The sequence below is a fragment of the Camelus bactrianus genome, chromosome 26 (genome assembly GCF_048773025.1).
Source record: "Camelus bactrianus isolate YW-2024 breed Bactrian camel chromosome 26, ASM4877302v1, whole genome shotgun sequence".
Classification (NCBI taxonomy): domain Eukaryota; kingdom Metazoa; phylum Chordata; class Mammalia; order Artiodactyla; family Camelidae; genus Camelus; species Camelus bactrianus.
In genome coordinates this window covers 11,111,953-11,130,944 of record NC_133564.1, presented here as the reverse complement: position 1 = coordinate 11,130,944, position 18,992 = coordinate 11,111,953, and the positions used below count along the sequence as shown (strand labels likewise).

At 38.3% G+C, this 18,992-nt stretch overlaps 1 protein-coding gene across 4 annotated transcripts in view; it reads right to left on the bottom strand.

Annotated features, from left to right (window-relative positions):
* The window catches only part of WDR17 (WD repeat domain 17), a 73,864-nt gene that overhangs the window by 17,368 nt on the left and 37,504 nt on the right, over positions 1-18,992 (bottom strand). For all 4 annotated transcript variants that reach the window (XR_012502383.1, XR_012502384.1, XM_074353380.1 and 1 more), the window contains exons 11-22: positions 18,613-18,699; positions 15,165-15,329; positions 13,501-13,703; positions 12,295-12,444; positions 12,077-12,207; positions 11,404-11,529; positions 10,198-10,353; positions 7,806-7,870; positions 5,233-5,365; positions 4,697-4,788; positions 3,527-3,626; positions 2,542-2,681 (exon numbers count right to left, since the gene is read on the bottom strand). Coding sequence is in view for 2 of the 4 variants with exons in the window: in XM_074353380.1 (XP_074209481.1) it covers positions 2,542-2,681; positions 3,527-3,626; positions 4,697-4,788; positions 5,233-5,365; positions 7,806-7,870; positions 10,198-10,353; positions 11,404-11,529; positions 12,077-12,207; positions 12,295-12,444; positions 13,501-13,703; positions 15,165-15,329; positions 18,613-18,699 (1,548 nt within the window). In the remaining 2 variants the exon portion in view is untranslated. The remainder of the gene's footprint in view (positions 1-2,541; positions 2,682-3,526; positions 3,627-4,696; positions 4,789-5,232; positions 5,366-7,805; positions 7,871-10,197; positions 10,354-11,403; positions 11,530-12,076; positions 12,208-12,294; positions 12,445-13,500; positions 13,704-15,164; positions 15,330-18,612; positions 18,700-18,992) is intronic.

Genomic DNA, 18,992 nt, shown 5'->3' with positions numbered 1-18,992 from the left:
GAAAATTCAGTAGACAACAGAGGAAATATACAGCAAACAAATCATCTAAACTCTTAAATTTCACTATTAAACAGGGATTTTAATTTGCTTAGCTGAGTTAACTATTGTTTTATTGTAGAAAGCCACAGTTCATTTATTATACAAATTTAAGGTATAAAATCATGAGTGATTTTGCATCTAGGTTACAGGAACCATTCTCATTACTTTGTAGTTAGGTTTTATAGAAATTATATAAATGAACTGACATTCTGTAAAACAATAAAGCAAAAACAGTTAGTGATCATTTTTCTTGGTAAAGAGTTGATATTCTAAAAAGAAAACAAAATGATATATAAACTTTAATTAAACATTTTAATAAAACTGGATAATACCTGTATCCAACAGATGGAAAGCTAAGAAGAAAATGAATGTGAAAACCATGAATATGCAATGAGAACCAAGAAAAAGCAAACTTTTACCAGTAAATGTAAAAAACACGAAGTGTTCTTGGTTTACAAAATCATATTCTCTTGGGAGAGAGTATAGCTCAGTGGTGGAGTGCATGCCTAGCATGCATGAGGTCCTGGGTTCAATCCCCAGTACCTCCATTAAAAAATAATAAATAAATAAAACTTATTACCTCCCCACCCCCAATTTTTTAAAATTATATTCTCTTGAAAAAATGCAGCTATCTTAATTTTTTTAAATTTGTGGAGCTCTAGTAAGAGCCACAGGGGTTATAGGTTTCCTCCGGAAATAAACCTGATTAGCACCATGCATTTCAGAGTCTGAACTTTATCCTGGTTTCTCGTACATAGAAACCTGGTAATCTTTTTATGTTTTGCTACTTTTTGCCTTTACTTTTTAAAAAAAGTAACCACCTTTTATTGGAATTAGACAACGGCTTTTAGCAGTCAGTCACCCTCGTGAGTGAACAGTCTGAGTGAGACCGCACGCTTTCCCATGGGTCTGAGGCAACCACCACAGTTCTTGAGAGAGGGAGCCAGGTCCTCTCAGAGGATGATCAGCATTAGACACTTAGTTAAGTTTGCGTGAGGTGATGGCGGAGTACCCACCACTACATTGTGGGGGGGGGGGGCGGGGAGGGAGCCTGGTATCACAGATAAGGGTTAAAATTAGAAAAACTCAGAGATTCCTGATTCACTGTGAAGCCAGCAGAGCCAACAAAAGAGGACACTGGGAAGCCCTGCTCTTTTCCTGACTTAGCCCCGGATGAGGGGGTGACGTGGTGTGACAGCTGCTGTAGACTGAATGTTTGCGTCCCCGCAAAAGTCCTATGTTGAACTGTAACCCCCAGTGCGATGGTATTGGGGGGGGCCCTTTGGGAGGGAACTGGGTCATGAGAGCAGAGCCCAGTGAATGAGATCAGTGCCCTGATGAAAGCGGCCACAGGGAGCCTCACCCCTTCCACCACGGGAGCACAGCAAAACGACAGCCAGTGAGGAGCCCGGAGGCCAGCTCTCATCAGACACCAAACCTGCCCGTGCTGTGGTCTTGAACTTCTCAGCCTTCAGAACCCTGAGAAACAAATCTCTCCCGTTTGTACGTCACCCAGGATGCAGTATTTGTGACAGTGGCCCCAGGTGACGACAACAGTAGCTAAGAGTGCAAACTGGAGCCAGTTTATGTGGCTCTGAGCCTCGGTTCCAGCGTTTACTGAGACCTGAGGCAAATCAGTCCCCACTGCACGGTGCCTGGTGAGTTGCTGTACGTCAAGCGCGGGGACCCAGGAAGCAGGACAGAAGTGTTGGTGAGCTGTGACGAGGATTACCACCAGCATCCTCTAGTGTCCACAGTGGCCTGTACAGCTCCATCTTAAGAGTGCTGTGTGTGTGCCTGGGGTGGACAGCGGGGAGACATGAAAGTCCTGACAGACAAGCTTATTTAGAAACCTCTCGAGGTTCAAGAGAGGAAAGAGAAGACAGATGTCTAAAATCATCCTTATTCAACAAATATCTACTGAGCAACAGCACCGTCTCCTTCCTCCACGGTGAAGGGCTGTCTGCCCTGAGCACAGGGCCCAGAGGAGACAGGAGGGACAGCTGCTCTGAGCTGCGGACCCAGGTTCCCCGGGGACTTTCCAGGGTCTGCCTTAGAGAGCTGCCCGAGTGGGTTCCAGGCTTCCAGCTACGCCACCTTTTTACTACTCTCTGTTATGAAAGTGGATTTATTTTCTCCCTTGAACCAGGACACAGGATCTGACAAGAAAGAGTGTAGATATGCAGAATTTAAAATGTGGGAATGTGTGGTCCCAATAGTTTTAAGAAGGCCATGTTATCGTCTTGTGATGCTTTATGCCCTTGAAATAGTACGAACTGCAACTGGGCTACTTCAGAATGAGTGATGGGAGATTTCATTATGTAACCATGGTAGTTCTTACTATCAATTCATACTCATTGCATCATTTCCTCCCACAATCTAATCTCTTATTTAAAAGGAGCTCCTATATTCTCCCAACACGCCTTACGGAATGCAACTTACAATATTTTAAAAGTTCATTCCATCGCTAGGAAACGATTCTTTGGATTTATAAGTGCTTACCACGTTGGAATCATCATGCATTTTCTTGCCAGTAACTCCAGGGCATAATGGGTGGCCGGGGCTGCAGGCTCTCCCAGGACTGTGCCCACAGAGACGGCCAGCTCCAGTTCATTCCCACGGATCAGGTACGCCATCGCCAGCTTGCGCAACAAGAAAACAACTTCTTCAGTTTCATAGATGCTGGGTAGGATCAGCATTCCCCGCCAAGCTCGTAAAGATGATAAAGTTGTATTAACCCACGGTCAGTTATTCTTATGAAATGTTGAGTGTAGTATTTCTATAAGGTACTTATGCGAGAGCAACTACAATTCTCAGGTGGAAAAGCTTTGATAAAGGGACATACGGGCAATTTTATAAGATCGGAATTTAAGAGTTCTAGAACTTTCACTCATATTTTGTAATTAATTAATAGCAGTCTCTCTGCAATATCCTCAAAGTCTCCTTCAGTCTCTATCAGAAAAAAATACACAAATTCTGAAAATCTTCTTCAATAGTGTATAATGAAGATCAGTTATCCCTTAAGGCCAATATATCTAAAGATACATGCAAAATAGAATCCATATCTGCACTTAATGGTTTATTACATTAGTGGGTCAAAGGAAAATACCTTAAAAACATAACTTGTGAAGAATATACTAAAGTATTTATTAAAATAACTGCTTTCAAAACTCAGGTGTTCTGAGTTTAACTGCAATGATTTTCCCCCTTGCCACACTACTGCTTCTCATCTATGATGAGACGCTTAAAGTTAAAAAAAAAAAAAGGCTGCTACAACTGTGTATCTTGCGATGAAATAAATAAACAGATAAATAAAAGATCTTCTAGTCTGTAGAGTTCATCTGTGTTTATCAGGCACGTAATCGCTCAGGCATGGAAAGCGTGCAAAGCTAGATGTCACACAGAAAGTCACCGTATATCTTCGCCTCAAACACCATGACACATCTTGGGAGTTTTCATTCACATGAACAAGTCTGAAATGTTTTACCTCAATATTATCTACAGCGAGGTGGCAACACGCGGCCAGGACTGCTCGGCCCTCCTGGAAATACCAGTCTGCCAGCTCTTTGCAGGCTTCCTGCAGGAGTCTGGGAAGAAAAAGTACACATAGTCGATACAAAAACAAGGACTCCGTCATGAAAGTGAACTGATGCCTTTTTACAAGAAGCTGATTAAGGGACTAACCAGGCTTCAATGTGATATTCTTGGTTTAGGTATAAAGCCTGATCTGGGGGGAAATATCACGAACACAGTCTTTCTTAGTAGATGAGCTGAGAAGCCACCTCCCCCTCCTCCAATTTTTCTTATTTCAGAAGAAAAGCCTAATTCTCAGAATTTCCCATCCTACGCTCAATAATTTATGCCTCAGTCAGCTACAGAGGCAGCTAACCTTAGAGAAATTACAGGCTGAACTGAAACTTCTCAAAATTTAGGTGGCGATCGGAATAGGGGTGGTTATGTTAGATCTTTAAAATGCCAAGTTTAGAAATGGCAGAGGATCGCAGCAAAGGACCAGAAAGGAATACGTTAGTCCTAACACATTATTTGCTTAACATTTTATGATCATGTTTTTTACTTGATAAATATCCTAAACATTTAAATATCCTATTTTCTAGGGTAATAACAGGAGCTAAGAGAGGATGTGGGGGAAGGTACATTAAATTTGAAAAAAGTCAAAAGGCTAAAGAATCCCAATTTCCATTTCTTTTAAAAATGAAAGTATTTGGACTTCATCTTTAAAAGGGGCCTTAATGTAATTCTAGACACTAATACTGGGTTGTGCATGGTGAGCAATGTCACCAAGATGTTAACCACTCTAAGTCTACAGTGAAACACTAATCTTACCTTTACTGTCCCCTCCTCCCCAGCAGGTTTGGTCAGTTTTTAAGGACTCAGCTTCTCCTGAAATGCAGCCTGCTTTTCTGGAAGCTGTACACATCGTGCGTAGACTGTGTCTACATGCCTGACGTTTCCCTGCACATCTAGGGAGGGATGCTGTGATGGTACTAGATGGTGGTGAGAAACCTGGTTGAGGAATGAGACAGCCAAGTCCTCTGTGTATAAAGAAGGGTGAATGACATGGCCCTCAAAAGCTCCTAAAGGGAAACCAGCCACACACACACAAAAATTGACCCCAAACAAAGACTGAGTCGCTCACTCATTGAAGTCTTCCTTGCAGGTGTCATCGGAACACCAAGATCCTTTAGGTGTAGAGACGTGCAGGGTTTGCAGGTTTCCCTCACAAGCAGCCTGGGATTTAACACAACGTTTAATAAATCTTTAGCTAATTGTGGATAACTGACCAATCTCAGAATACTGTTTTGAACGAAGTATACTTAAATCGTGTTTGAAACTTATATTACAATTTGGAGATAGCCTCAGAATTTGAGAAGGAAAAACTGGTGAACTCCACTGTGAATACCAACATGAAGCTCCAAGTAAACGGTTCAAGTGTACATAGCGTTCAGGAGCGTAGAGTAGGTCAGAGTTCAGGGATGCTTGTACGTTTAAAGATCCAAAATGAGCTCAGTGTGACCCGAGCAAAGACAGCGTAGCTGAGATGTCGAGAAAGAAGGCCGGGAGGTGGGCCGAAGCCAAGCCATCTACGACTTCACTCTGTCATTCGACGCAACCCCCACCCCGTGAGCCCCCCGCCCCCCAGCGGGTGCAGCCCCTGCAGTTATGTGGTTGTACCTGTGCAACAAGCAGGGCTTCTTTAAGCTGACCTCTTGACATTAAAAAATTGACTAATTTTTTCACATCACCAATGGCTATGCAGTATGGAATGACATCATCCTTATCTTCCTGGATTAACTGATCCGCTCTCCTAATAAGACAACAACAATTTGTTTACACTATACTGATTTCAAGGTTCTGGGCTGAGATTTTCTGAAATACTTAAAATATCTAAAATTTGAATCAGATTTCACAAAGACTTCGATTTTATAACCACGTTGTATTTGGAAGACAAAAGTTTCCTGATATAATAAATACTATAGGTACTTGTTTTCCCTCAGAACATTATATAATTTTGTATTATAAATGCACTGAATATTTCAGGTCTTAAAATCAATGCAGCTTATTTATTAAAATGGGGACTATATCTTTCTGAAGATAAATGGAGCCTATTATGTGACATATCTACTCTCAATTGGATTATGCACATGTGGGTGTCCATTCATTAAAGAGAGATAATTTTAAATATTTTTGTGAGCACAAGAATGAATAAAAAGCCTCTAAATGCAGGTAGCCTCAAAATCATTAAAAAGAATAATACAAGAACATAAATATCGATAATAAAATGCAGAATACTGTCATTGCCCCCAGCAAGGTAGTGTAAAGAAAAACAATGTTCCAGATACGTGAGGGGAGAGGGGACCTGATCTTGGAGATTATGAAGGATATGTATGTGTCAGTCTGTAGCTGTCACAGTCCGTCTGTCTGTCTGTCTCTGTTTCTCTTACCCGATCTAAGTGCCAGGTACTTTCTCACGGACCAGCCTTGTTAATTCCACGCTTAATACTGAACCTCAGTTCTGTTGAAAGCTAATCAGGTATATTTAATTTATGCTGGCAAGTGCATTAAACTACATTTCAATTGCCAACATTTGGGTGTGTGTAGTAGGTACTTTTTATGTTGTTTGCATCATTCACTCTTAAGTCTTCAATTCATTTGGAGCTACAACTGAGAGACTGCCAATCAATCTCTCTGAATGGCTGGATTCATAAAACATAAATTTATGAGTTGCAGGCAGATGATTTTCTGGCCACCACGTGAAGCAGGGAGCAGAGAAAATCGGGTGCTGGTTTTCAAAGATAAATGGAAAAGATTTTTTGCTTCTCGCGTTGAAACAAAATTGTTTTGTTAAATAAATATCCTCTGCTAAGTGGACTGTATTCAAGATTCAGTGGGAGCAATGACATTTACAGCTGTGCAGTGAAGGGACATGAGCTCAGAATGACTCTGGATTCTTAGAGTTTAGGATAAGGAGCCTGGAGTCTGAGGCTGGAGCCAACCTGTTGCATAACTGATTTGGGGACAGTAAGTGCGAGGCAACAGCCCACTTTCCCAAGGCTCACGCGTTAATCCTTCTGGATTTCATGTTTAGCCTCTGATTGATTTTATCAGTACGTGTGAACCACAGTGGAATCTGTTTTCTAAACCATGTCCCGTGAAACAAAAACCAAACTTTTATTTTTAATGCCAGAAGCAAGGTAGCTACTCATTAAATAGAACTCCACAGTCATTGGCATGTAGTGAGCACTAAATGTTTGTGGAATGAATGAACAGAACAGAACAGAGAATAGTCTTCTGTTATGGGTTGAAATGTGTCCCCCCTCAAAAGGTACGCTGAAACCCTAAACCACAGTACCTGTGAATGTGGCCTGATTTGGAAATGGGGCCTTTGCTGACATAATTAGTTAAGACGGGGTTATACTGGATTAGGGTAAACCTGAAATCTGATACGACTGGCATTTTATTAAAAAAAACAAAAGGGTAATTTGGACACAGAGGCCCACATGTGGGATAATGCCACGTGAAGACAAGGCAGAGGCTGGAGAGCCAAGGACTGTCGATGACCACGGGAAGCCAGGGGCACAAGCATGGGCCTAATTCTCTCTCCAAACCTCCAGCAGGAAGCAGCCCTGCCAATAACTTGACAGCAGACTTCTAGCCTCCAGAACCGTGAGAGAACACATTTCTGTTGTTCTAAGCTCTGGGTTTGTGGTCCTTTGTTACAGCAGCCCCAGGAAACCAATGCACTCAGAGGAAAACTGTGTCCCTCTACTGCGTTCCAGAACAAGGACATTTAGTCAAGCGTGTTCAGGGGTAAGACTCTTCTTTACCATCAGCACCCACCTTATGTCCATGCAGGGGACATGGCAGGAATTAGTATCTACAGAGAGAATTTCTGAGATTGTTTATAGAATATTTCATGAACTGTTCGTAACCTTCAAAATGTCTTACCACTTACATTTCAATACCAATACATTAACCAGTGAGTATGTTGCCTGATCTGTCATTTCTTCCACCAACTCAAGGAAATTTGCCTTCCACTGCTTTTATCAGATGTCAGGGCAGATAAAGAACACCAAAATGACTTATGACTGATTCGTTTAATTTATTGTATAAGGAGATAAAAATTATCGTTTAAAACAACTTAAAAGTAAAAAAAAAAAATCTCAAAAGCTACTATCATACTTAGACATTGCCTCTATTTTAACAAATCTTAGATCATCTGTCTGGACACGCACTCTCCGCCTTACCTCTGCATCAGCTTCTTCCAGTATTTCACAGAGACTCCTGGTGCAACTGAGAGGGCTTTGTCCCACTAGAACCGGAGAAAGCAAAGCAGAAACACACCCACTTTGATTGTTCGGTCTAACTCTTTACAGAATTTTTAAATGAATTCATATTTATACCACAAGTTTTTTGAGTGCTTTTAGAGTGTTTGGATTTCCAGGAATATTTATACTATCTCATGCATTCTATACAGTACACATATTATTATACTTTAAAATGCATAAGATATATAAATTCTATAATTTAGCAGGGAAAATCTCAAGCCTAGAGAAAAAGAGAGAGAGATTGGGGGGCAGAGAGAGTGAGAAAGGAGGTGGGGGAAAGGGACAGTATGAAAAATACACTAACTCACCTTCCAGTACAACACCAGACTCTGCACTCTACGCTCAAAATCATATATACAGAAATTTTTATTTCACTGTTACTTACATTTAACAAATAAGATATTTATTTCTATTTTTATTTTTCCCTACTTATTTTCATAAATTTTATTTATTGGCATTTCTCCCATTATAATTGACGTGCCTGTCTTCATATTTTAAAAATTAGATCACTATCAAAAGAAGCTCACTGTTCAATTAAGGCCGATTGTGATTGTTACATGAAAATACAGATTTTGCTGAATTCAAGTCTACAAAGGAACTGAGGAGAAAATATTCTGAAATATCACTACATGAATCAAAACTTCTTTTTAATTAAAGCTCTCCCAAACAGGAGAGTTCTACTACAAGTAAGGCTAGAAAATTGGTAATTAGCCTGAAAGTAATAGGTTCAGTTTTAAATAGGGAGTTTTTAATACTGCAATATTTATAATTATGGTTTTAGGGGAAATTTGTCTTTATTACAGTAGGGGGTGAATGGAAGAAAGAAGTTGAAATGTAGGTTAAATTAATTTTGAAATCACCAAGCTCTTCCAATAAAATCATGTGTTATAAGTGAAAAGATTAAATGTTCCTAATCTCATACTATTAATTTTACAGACATAGAAACTATAAGGAGGTGATCATGAACGACAGTAAATTTTTAAAGAGGGTAAAAAAGCACAGCTTTTTGGATCATTAAATCCATTGATGAAACTGCACAACAAAATTATCAGCTCCACAAGTAAACAATGGATTAACTTATCCTTAATTACACTGGAATTATATATAGTTTAAAATTGTATATACCTAAATATAGAACTCAGAAAGATAAATTATTACACTGTTCCACCAAATTTATTTATTTTTTTGGTTTACTTTTTGATAAGATGTTCTTTCCAGCAGTGTCCTGTTAAAAAAAGTAACTTTTAAGTCATATCTTTATTTCCTCATACAAAAATTTTTACATTGCTCTAAACTAAATACTTTTTTAGTTTGCAATCCCTTTTCAATAATATTTTTAAATGGCACACTTCATTATTTTAGGTCAAGCACCGTAATTCATTGTTTGTGTCTAATGTATGGAGAATACAAAGGTGACAAGTTTAATTTTGATCTATTCTAATGTAATGTCACTGCTTAGTTTTACTTCATGTCATTTATAAGTACTGTTAATATCATGCTTTGTAATTATAAAACTGATTAACCTAGAGCTTTTCAAAAATTATCTGCCATGAAATGAGTCCACGCCATTCTAATCTTTTTTTTCCTGGATGGATGGGGAATTTCTGCTGAACCAAAATGCACATGCAGAAACATGAAAGGCTCAGTAACTTTTCACAAACTGCAAACACTTATGTAACCAGCTCTCAGATCAAGAAACAGAAGCCCCTCCTCTGTTTGCTCTGTTTCAGTCACCACCCACCTCCCCAAGGTAGCCAGCACCCTGAAATTTAATAGAGCAGGTTCACCCTGACCTTCCTGGAAAACTGCTTTGTTGAGCTGGTGCCCCTTCAAGATCAGGGCATGCCTGCAGTGCACCTCCCGCCAGCTGATCCTCAGAGTAGACCCTTCTTCCGTCCAGTGTGGGGTTGAGTTACAACAAACGGTATTAGCAAGGGGAATCCACTGAGAGCAAATTCGCCAACATGGATTTTCTAGGACTCAAAGACTCTAGCCTGGAGCAGTGGTTCTCAGACATCAGCCTGTGTGAGGACAAGCTGGAGGGCTCTGACTAGCATGAACTTGGGCTCCACCCCCGGAGTTCCTGATTCTGTAGGTCTGGGAGGGAAACGCAGGTCTCCCAGGCCACCAGGCAATGCTGATGCTGCCAGCCTGGGCTGTCACCTGCAGAGCTACCGTTCTAAGGTCTACACCTGCTAGCAGGTCGGCAGAGAGCCAACCAGACCTGGAAAAAGATGAGTTTACTATTTAGGATTTAACTAATACTTAGAACACTGTGTTAAACTCTCATTTTGCTTTAATCGCACATTACCTCTCCAAGTTCAACCATCAGTTCACAGTATCTCTGGATCTGTCCCAATCTCAAGTGTATTTCAGCAGCTTCCTTCAGTCTCTCCTCTTTAGTCGGGACACCAATACCACCACCAAATTTAGACATCTTGACTGTGGTTAGTTCTTGGGCTTCAGACTGGTTAAAAAGAGAATGAAATTTCCTAAATTTTGTTACACAAGCATGCGGGATAACAGGTGATTATACAAGCATGGGGGATAACAGGTGATTATAAAAGCGTAAAAGCATTATTACATAGATAAATATTTTATAAGCACACAGCACTGGAAATTAGATATTTTAAAAAATCAATGCTTTTCCTCTATAAAATATAATACCCCTTTAAAGACAAGATGTTGGTGTGGTGGAGAGCAGAGCCTGGATGTGTCTAGTGTGAGTGGGAAGAGGCTAAATCCATTTTTCTTAAAATTCACCGGGAGTCCAGGGGCCAAAAGGTTGTGAATGATAAAACAGTATATAACGGTGAAAAAACATATAAAGGCCTTTAATAAAGACTAAAAATTACTGGCTGACTCTAATTGGCTTTATCCAGTTAATAGATAACTATTATAGTCACTGGGTGTTTAGTCTGTGATTCAAGAAAATACTTCTTTATGGAAATAACTGCTTCTCGTCATATCAAATCCACCCCGCTGGCATCATTCTCCTCATGGTCCAGCAGTTCAGTTACACATTATTTCCCTGCAAATATAAAAGTTCTTCTTCTTTCTGGTCCCAGGACTGGTTTGTTGTTGGTACTGCATTTTGCTCCTGGTAAAAGGTAACTCATAGTTTTGTATTGAGATTAATTAAGAGCTAAACAGATCATCAGTTTTTTACAAAACCTGTCCTAGAATATAGCCTAGTAGGCCTCTGAGACAAGAATCAGGAACGCCCACAGGACAATCATCTGGCGAGCATGTAAAGGTAAAGCATTTCAAGTGCTTTCCAAAGGACCTTTGGAAAATTTCATAAGATTCAACCAATGGAAACCATGGTTGCCCAAATCTGCTCCCAAATAATTCACACTCTCATGACCAGTTCTTACTGAAGATTCATCTCCTCAATGTTCATTCATTTCAGTCTATCAACTTTAATTATATACATTAAAATAATTTTCATATTTTAATAGTGAAAAGGCAAAAATGACTTTTGTTTGAGTATATCCCCTTTGCAGCCTTTACTTACCATTCTGAACTTAATCAGATGCTTCAAATGCATTATTCCCTTACGGTAGTTCTGAGGAAGCAAGCTTTCATCCTGCCCTTTTACCACAGCAACTAAATTCCATAAATTGTCACTGCCACCTGGAGGCTAAAAAGTTGATACAGAACAACCAAAGATATAATAATTAATTAAAAACCCCACAGCATTTTACATCTTCAAAAATATAATGCAGGCATATCTAAATTGAAAAATTAAAATAATAACCATACTTTGTCTTATTTATTGTTTCTAGTTTCCGTTTGCTTGCTTCCTTTTTTTTCCATCTTTTTTTTAAACATTTCTTTATTGAGTTATAGTCATTTTACAATGTTGTGTCAAATTCCAGTGTAGAGCACAATTTTTCAGTTATACATGAACGTACATATATTCATTGTCACATTTTTTTTCTTGGTGAGCTACCACAAGATCTTGTATGTATTTCCCTGTGTTATATAGTATAATCTTGTTTATCTATTCTATATATGCCTGTCAGTATCTACAAATTTTGAACTCCCAGTCTATCCCTTCCCACTCTCCATTTGCTTTCTTCTACTGGGATGACACGTGTAAATATGTGATGACTTAGTGACAACAGCTGTCATAATTCGTGTTGGCTAAAGGGGAAATATACACGTCCAATTCCTATAATACTTACTGATAAACATTCTGAAAACCATCTCAGTTTCTTCACGCGAGGGTTGCCAGTTTGTTTCTCTATTTCCTGTTTGATATCTCTTGATACTTTACCGCACAGCAGAGGAGGGGTGCCTGGTTCTATGGCGCTATCTGGAGAACAGGCATCACTCAGTGAGAAAAGAGTGCTTATGAGACAGTGCTTAGAAATAAACTCTAACACAGGCAGAGTTTCAATACCAGTGTTCCCGATAATTTCTTCCCAAGATCTGTCTGCCAGAATGTTTATTTGTAAGGGCGTGATTAAAGGTGTTAATGACCAGAGTCTCACTGTGGAGTCACGGGAGCAAGAGGCCATAGTGAAGGGGCGGCTTGGATGGCAGGTCAGACCTGATGGAACAAGCAAAGCCATTTACTAAAGAGAGCACTGAAAAAACATTTTTTTATTTATATGTACTGCGTAACACTTCCACAGGATTGAGGTTACATTTTAAATAACATTTCCATCTTGGCTGAAAATAATACAAGAAAAAAAGTACTTGGCATATTTGGTAGATACGAATACAAAGCTGATTATTAGAAAGCAGATGGTCCTGGATGAAAATGTTCAAATTACATTTCAGTTGGTTTATCAGCAAGCCGACTGTAATAACAACGGAATATACAGTAATCTGTGAGTTAACGGATGGATGGATGGACGTTCTCATTACAAGATAAATAACGACTTGGAGACCTTTCATTTTCAAATGTCCAGAAATGGGATTCTCTCGGAAACTGAGCCCCACACTGCAGTAACTAAAAGGCCATGGCCATTTGGGTAAAGCATATGGATACAGTGGTGAGGTTAGGGTTACCTGCTCTAAATAATCATTTTTGCATTCTTAATTCACCTACTTAATGTCATCAAGTTTTGGGTGCTACAATTGAGAATAAAGTGATGTGTAAAAGATAAGAAATCTGATTTTCCATTCCCAACTTGATTATGTTAAAAAACCTTTGTAGTATATTAAAAAATAAAACATTGCTCTAAATATCCAAGTATAGGGTAGAGGAATGGTTAAATAAGTCATAGCCAAGTTATTACTGATTTCCTGTTTTACGACCTACCTTTGGAGTGATGGTTAGGTAAGGGAGAAAAATTCAAGCCATACATGTAAATATGTGCACGGGTATGTGTGTGCGTGCACGTGTGTGTGTCTGTATATATTTCTCTGCAGAGGTAGATGGGCATCACAATGCTAACCATAGTTATCTTCTGATCATTTCTGATGGTATTTTCTATTATCTTCTGTGTATTTTGATATTTAAGTAACAAGCTTATATACTTTCCAATAAGAAAAATGTTATTTTAAAATCAAACACCGCAAGACTTCTTTGAAAAACACTGTATTGCTCAGAAATTCTATCAATATAGCAAAATTTAAAAGTACATGAAAAACACTTTACCATATACATCTGCACCATGATCGTACACAGTATCCACACAAGTTCCTTCTCGAGTGTCCCATACTTTTATAGTGTAGTCCCAGCTGCCGGAGACAAGTAGATACGGAACCTCAGTATTCCACATTAACCCCCTCACCGGCGCGGTGTGCCCACTAAGAATATTTACGCAAGCATCTTGAGTATAATCCCAGACTCGAACAGAACTGAAAACAGAACATTATGTGTACAATGACATTCAAGTTATGATTTATCTAAAGTATTAACATATTCTTAATGGAGGACAATGATTATTTCCTATTGTATTGAAAAAGCAATTTATGTTTCAAGATATGTTATGATCCTCTTTGTAGAAAATAAAAATGAGTAATTAACTAGGCTAGAGCCAGCCTATTCTAATACATTTTTTTCTTTACTTTTTTACTTTACTTTACTAAATACATTACTTTGCAGTTTATATGTTTAAAAAATTGCTTTCTTAAAATGAAATGTCCAGAACAGATAAAACCAAAGAAAAAAAATGACTAATAACAGGGATACAATAATTTAAGAGCACTCAAATTATATGCAAATCATGAAAATACAGCATGTCGGTTGATGGCTATTATTTGAAAAATCAATTCATATCTTTGCTTTTATCAACACAGAGAACACTTCATGTTTTTGTCAGTAAAATAGGTTGCTTAGTGTGGAATCGCTCTCAGATCAAGAACAAGATTTAAATATAACTGGATTCATATTACTTGAATCTACGGATTGTATGAAGTATAAATGTTACTGAAGTAAAATTTGAACTCAAAATCAATTTAAGACCTGCAAATGCCAATTCCGCTTGGACAATTCATAATAATCTTTCAGTCACAGACTTACATCAACCCCCAAATACCAAACTATTAATACTTCAAAGGTTGTATTACACTCACAGGAGATGCATCACATATTTTTATTTCTTTAAGGGATAATCTCTTTCTGCTTTATACAAAAAGACTTCTTTCTTCTTTTTTCCCCTTATACTCGGCCAGGACAATGTGGTCACTATATACTACAACTTTTACTTGCACAAAGTGAGATTTTTCTTACCTAAATTTATCTCATATTCAAATAGCCCAAATTATGCTATGCAATTCTATCTTGTCTGGATATAAAATATAAACAAGCTTTCAGAAACTTTCACAAACCCAGAAAAGAAATGTTAAATCACTCCCATTTCTAAAATACCTTCTCTTCATGCTAACATAAATGATCATCTTCTATTATTCCGTTCTTAATGAAAACAGAGTACAGCTGTTTTCCATGTTAACTATGAGAACTTTATTAAAAAACAAACTCTTCTCTGTATTTTACAGAGATTTATTGTTATCTTTTTCCTTTTCCCAACAGATCCCTTTACAATTTTCCTTTCTGTTAACTTTGTTGCCAATAAGATAGAAATTAGCATCTATGGCAAGAAAATAAGGAAACAGAAATCACGAATATGATGATAATCTAAGTACGGGAAAACTTAACTTACCTTTAGTTAAATGCAATTAGATGCTTGTTAACTGCCTACTGGTTAAGTACACATTTAAGATATTTTCACATACAAGTTGGAGCTTATAAATAAGCTCTAGAAAAGTACAAGCTTATGATTTTTAAGGAGTAGAAATTTAGAATCTAAAACTACATACCCATCATCAGAACCACTGCAGAGGATTCCCTCCCTCAGAGGAGACCACTTAACGTGGAACACTTTCTCCGTATGCCCACTGAACACTTTCAGCGGCTGGTCGGAGCTGGTGGCCACGTAATAGACGCGAACATTTCTGTCTTCACAGCCAGTGGCTATCATGTCTCTGAAATACCATCAAAAGCACATTAAAAAAATTAAAAAAACCCTGGCATTTGTTACTGGTAGTTTTTATGTATTTATTTTTATTGATGTGTAGTAGATTTACAGTGTTATTATTGGTAGTTTTTAAAAGTACACAGTTCTAATTTCTAAAACTAGAATTTTTTGCTTCCTTAATGAAGTTAGACTAAAACTTCACCTAAGTAAGAACATCTCTTACAGAAACTGCTCTAGCACAGAGTGTCTCAATTAAAAGTTTACCTTTTGATCAGTTGGATTTTTATTTTATTTACCTTAGACCAGAGACAATGGTATATTTCTGTAAGTTCTTTTTCAAAATGCCCAGGTTCATAACTTGAATTTTTCTCAGATCTTTATATGTTGCAACCACTGGGTCTTAAGAAGGGTCCCTAATGGTGAGTGATTAAGATGTGCTTAAATGTTAGTAAGAAGTTATTAACTATTACATGCCCTGACCGTTGGTAAATTTTTTTGTGCTTCGGGTACAAACAGCAATGTTTCCCCTGGACGTGTGCTGGAGAAGCTCCTCACTGATCAGCATTGTGTCATCTGACAGTAAGTCACAGTCCTGGTTTTCCAATTCTCTCTGATGGCTTCTCCAACTTGAGATGCTTAAGTGATCGAACAGAAGAATCCTCTAGATATATAACAGGTGGGTCGGATCTTTTAATGATAGTGGCTCATCATTCTCAAGGGAGTGAAATAAGCTAAGCTCTTATTTTGTGCCCTAGTGGTCACGCTTGGAATATTGTTCCAAATGGAATTAGAGAACCAGGCAGACCCGTGGAGTCATGTACCTGCCAGAACAGTCTCCCTGAAGAACAGTAACAATCACATAAACAGTCTCCATGCTCTAAAGGCAAAGAGGGGAAGCTACACATTTTGGACTCAATTGTCATCAAAACCTTCCCCAAACTTCAAATTGTTGATTTTTGTCACATAGGCTATGATATCTATATTTATTTAGGCCTACATGCAGAAATACACCAGTTTGAAAGCTGGCATGTGGATCTGCAAATGTGTAGATTATGTGTGCCCAAGGCCCACTGATGGGAAAACGTATTTTGCATAATACAAATATTTACATGTATACACAAGTATATTTTTGTATATATCTATATGCAGATGCATAAACATAAAATCTTAGAAATGAAAAATAAAACATTCAAAGAATGTGCATACACACATCCAAATTATAAATTCAGAAATATGAGTAAGACTCAAGGTGTTTTTCACTTATCTCCTAAGATGCTAAGTGGAATATAAATACAACAATTAGAACATTTAGAAAAGATTTTTTAAAATAAAAATGAAATTTTGAAATGAAAAATGAAATTTATTAGGTAGGCTTTGTAGTAAACATAATCGTTCAGTATAAAGGACTTTTTTTTTTTTTTAAAAAGCTTTCTTAACCAACAAAGCATATTGCATTAATACCTAATTTTTTTCCAACTGGTCAAATTTTTATTAACCAGACTCTTATTAACCAGAGAAATAAGAATGTGGAACTATTCTGTTGATCAGATACAGGTAATTCTATCCATTTGTATATTCAACAAATATTTATGAAACATCTACTTTTTTTTAAGGCAGAGGGTTAGCAGCACAATGTTTTGCTAAAAATAAATGTTTTGCTAAAAATAGGTAACAGTTGCTGGTCTCATGGGGCTTGTACTTTGGAGGGTAAGGCAGCCAATTCACAACTAAAACTTAATTTTATGACACTAAGACATATTGCACTACAGGGGAAATTCACCCTGTATGAGGGTCAGGGAAGACTGTTCTAAAGCAGAAGTGGTTTTAGAGCTGAGAGTTGAGGACGGGGACAGGCTATCTCCCGCCAGCCCAGGTGGTTGTGTGGGGTGGGCTGAGGGGCAGAATCCTAGATAAAAGAGGTAACATGAGTGAAAGCCTTGGGGTGAAAATGAACTGGCTGGTTATAGAAGCTGAGGGCCAGTGTGGCTGGGTCCAGGGAACAAGAGGACCAAGGCCTGGACTGAGACACTGAAGTGCAAAGGAGCCGCAGGCCATGCAGGGCCTCCCTCGTAGGGCTGGCTGAGATCCTGCACCTTATCCTACAGTCAGCGGGACACCTTTGAAGGATGTAAGCAGTAGAATGCTGTGCTCACACTCTCATTTTTAAACGCTCACGCTGACTGCAACCTAGAGAACACAGAGGAAGTGGCTGGGGATAAAACATGTGAATTCTGGAACCGATTAAGAAAGTGTTTGCAGAAGCCCAGAATCAAACAAGTATCACTGGGTTAGTGGCTAGGGGGATAGTCGGAAAAAGAAGAACATTTAGAAGGAGGATATGACAGGAATTGACGGCTGATGGGAAATGAAAATCCAGAGATGATAAGGTCTAAGAGAAGAGGCCAAGGGCTCTGGACTTATCTGCATTTTCAGGCCACTGAGGTGGGAAAGACTGCGGAGGACCAGGTCGTGAGCTCAGTTAGCACAGAACCTCTAACTGTGTTGTGAATTCTTCTGGTTTTCTTAGAAGAAATATACAGACTCATCATTTTGTATAATATGTGATTTGACTCAGAACAACCTGAAATAAGGTTTTGTTACTTTAACATGCATATTTTACACCTGTAAGATGAAAAAGTATATGATAATTCATACCGTTTTCACAATATCTAGAGAAAGTCTGAATTTTTAAGTATAATTTATATCCCATCAGAGAGAGGTTTGAAACACAAGATTCTTTGAAGTGCAGTGACTTAAAGGATTAATTTTACTGGAGGTTTGACTGGGATTAATTTTTAAATCTAAGCTGATCTTTATATGGTAAATACCAGGCTCTTAAGCAAGGCTGACCTTTCAAAACCATTCTAAGTTCCACGTCTTGGGAAATCACTCGGTGCCAAGGCATGAGCATTAGGTGGAGGGTAATGGAAAGCCACGGGGAACAGTGCCATTGCCTCCATTGCACAGATGCCGAAAAGGTTCTAGACAAAGGGCCATGTTTCCCTGGTAGAAGCCACACACAGACTGGACTGATTTCCACTTGTTGTTAATTGGCCGTATGCTTTTCCCTAAAGCAGCAGAAAGTTGTTTGAAAGTAGGAAATCGATATTTCTAAATCACGTAAAAACCTCATGGAATAAAAACAGTTAAACATGCAATTACAAGGCTAGGCAAGGGGAATATTTCCTAAAAAAGTGATGAATACTTCCTATGGGAATAACATTAAACTTTATGATGACTCAAAGTCTCTGAAATGTAATTACTACTTATTTCAGGAAAAAAGTACTTACTTGTTGTTCTGGCTCCAATCACAACCAAACACTGCAGCTGGATGTCTGTATTTGTGCAGGACTTTACCATCCACTGTTCGAATAATACTGAAATTAAGTAGAATATGTTCATAGAAAATTACAGCATTCTAAATAGAGTATTCAAGGGAAGAAAGCCAGAACTGTATAATTCAAACAGAAGTGTTTTAGGATAGAGACCTCGTCTCCAAAGCACAGAGAACATCTGAAGTAGTCTGTTAATGACAGTGCCCATTATGAGTAAGTGTATTTATACCACGTAGTATTAATCACAGTAATCCACTTAAATCAATTTAAAGGTGATAATTTTTATGTAGACACTATTTCTTATAAAATATTTTAATTGAGGAAAAACAGTTTAA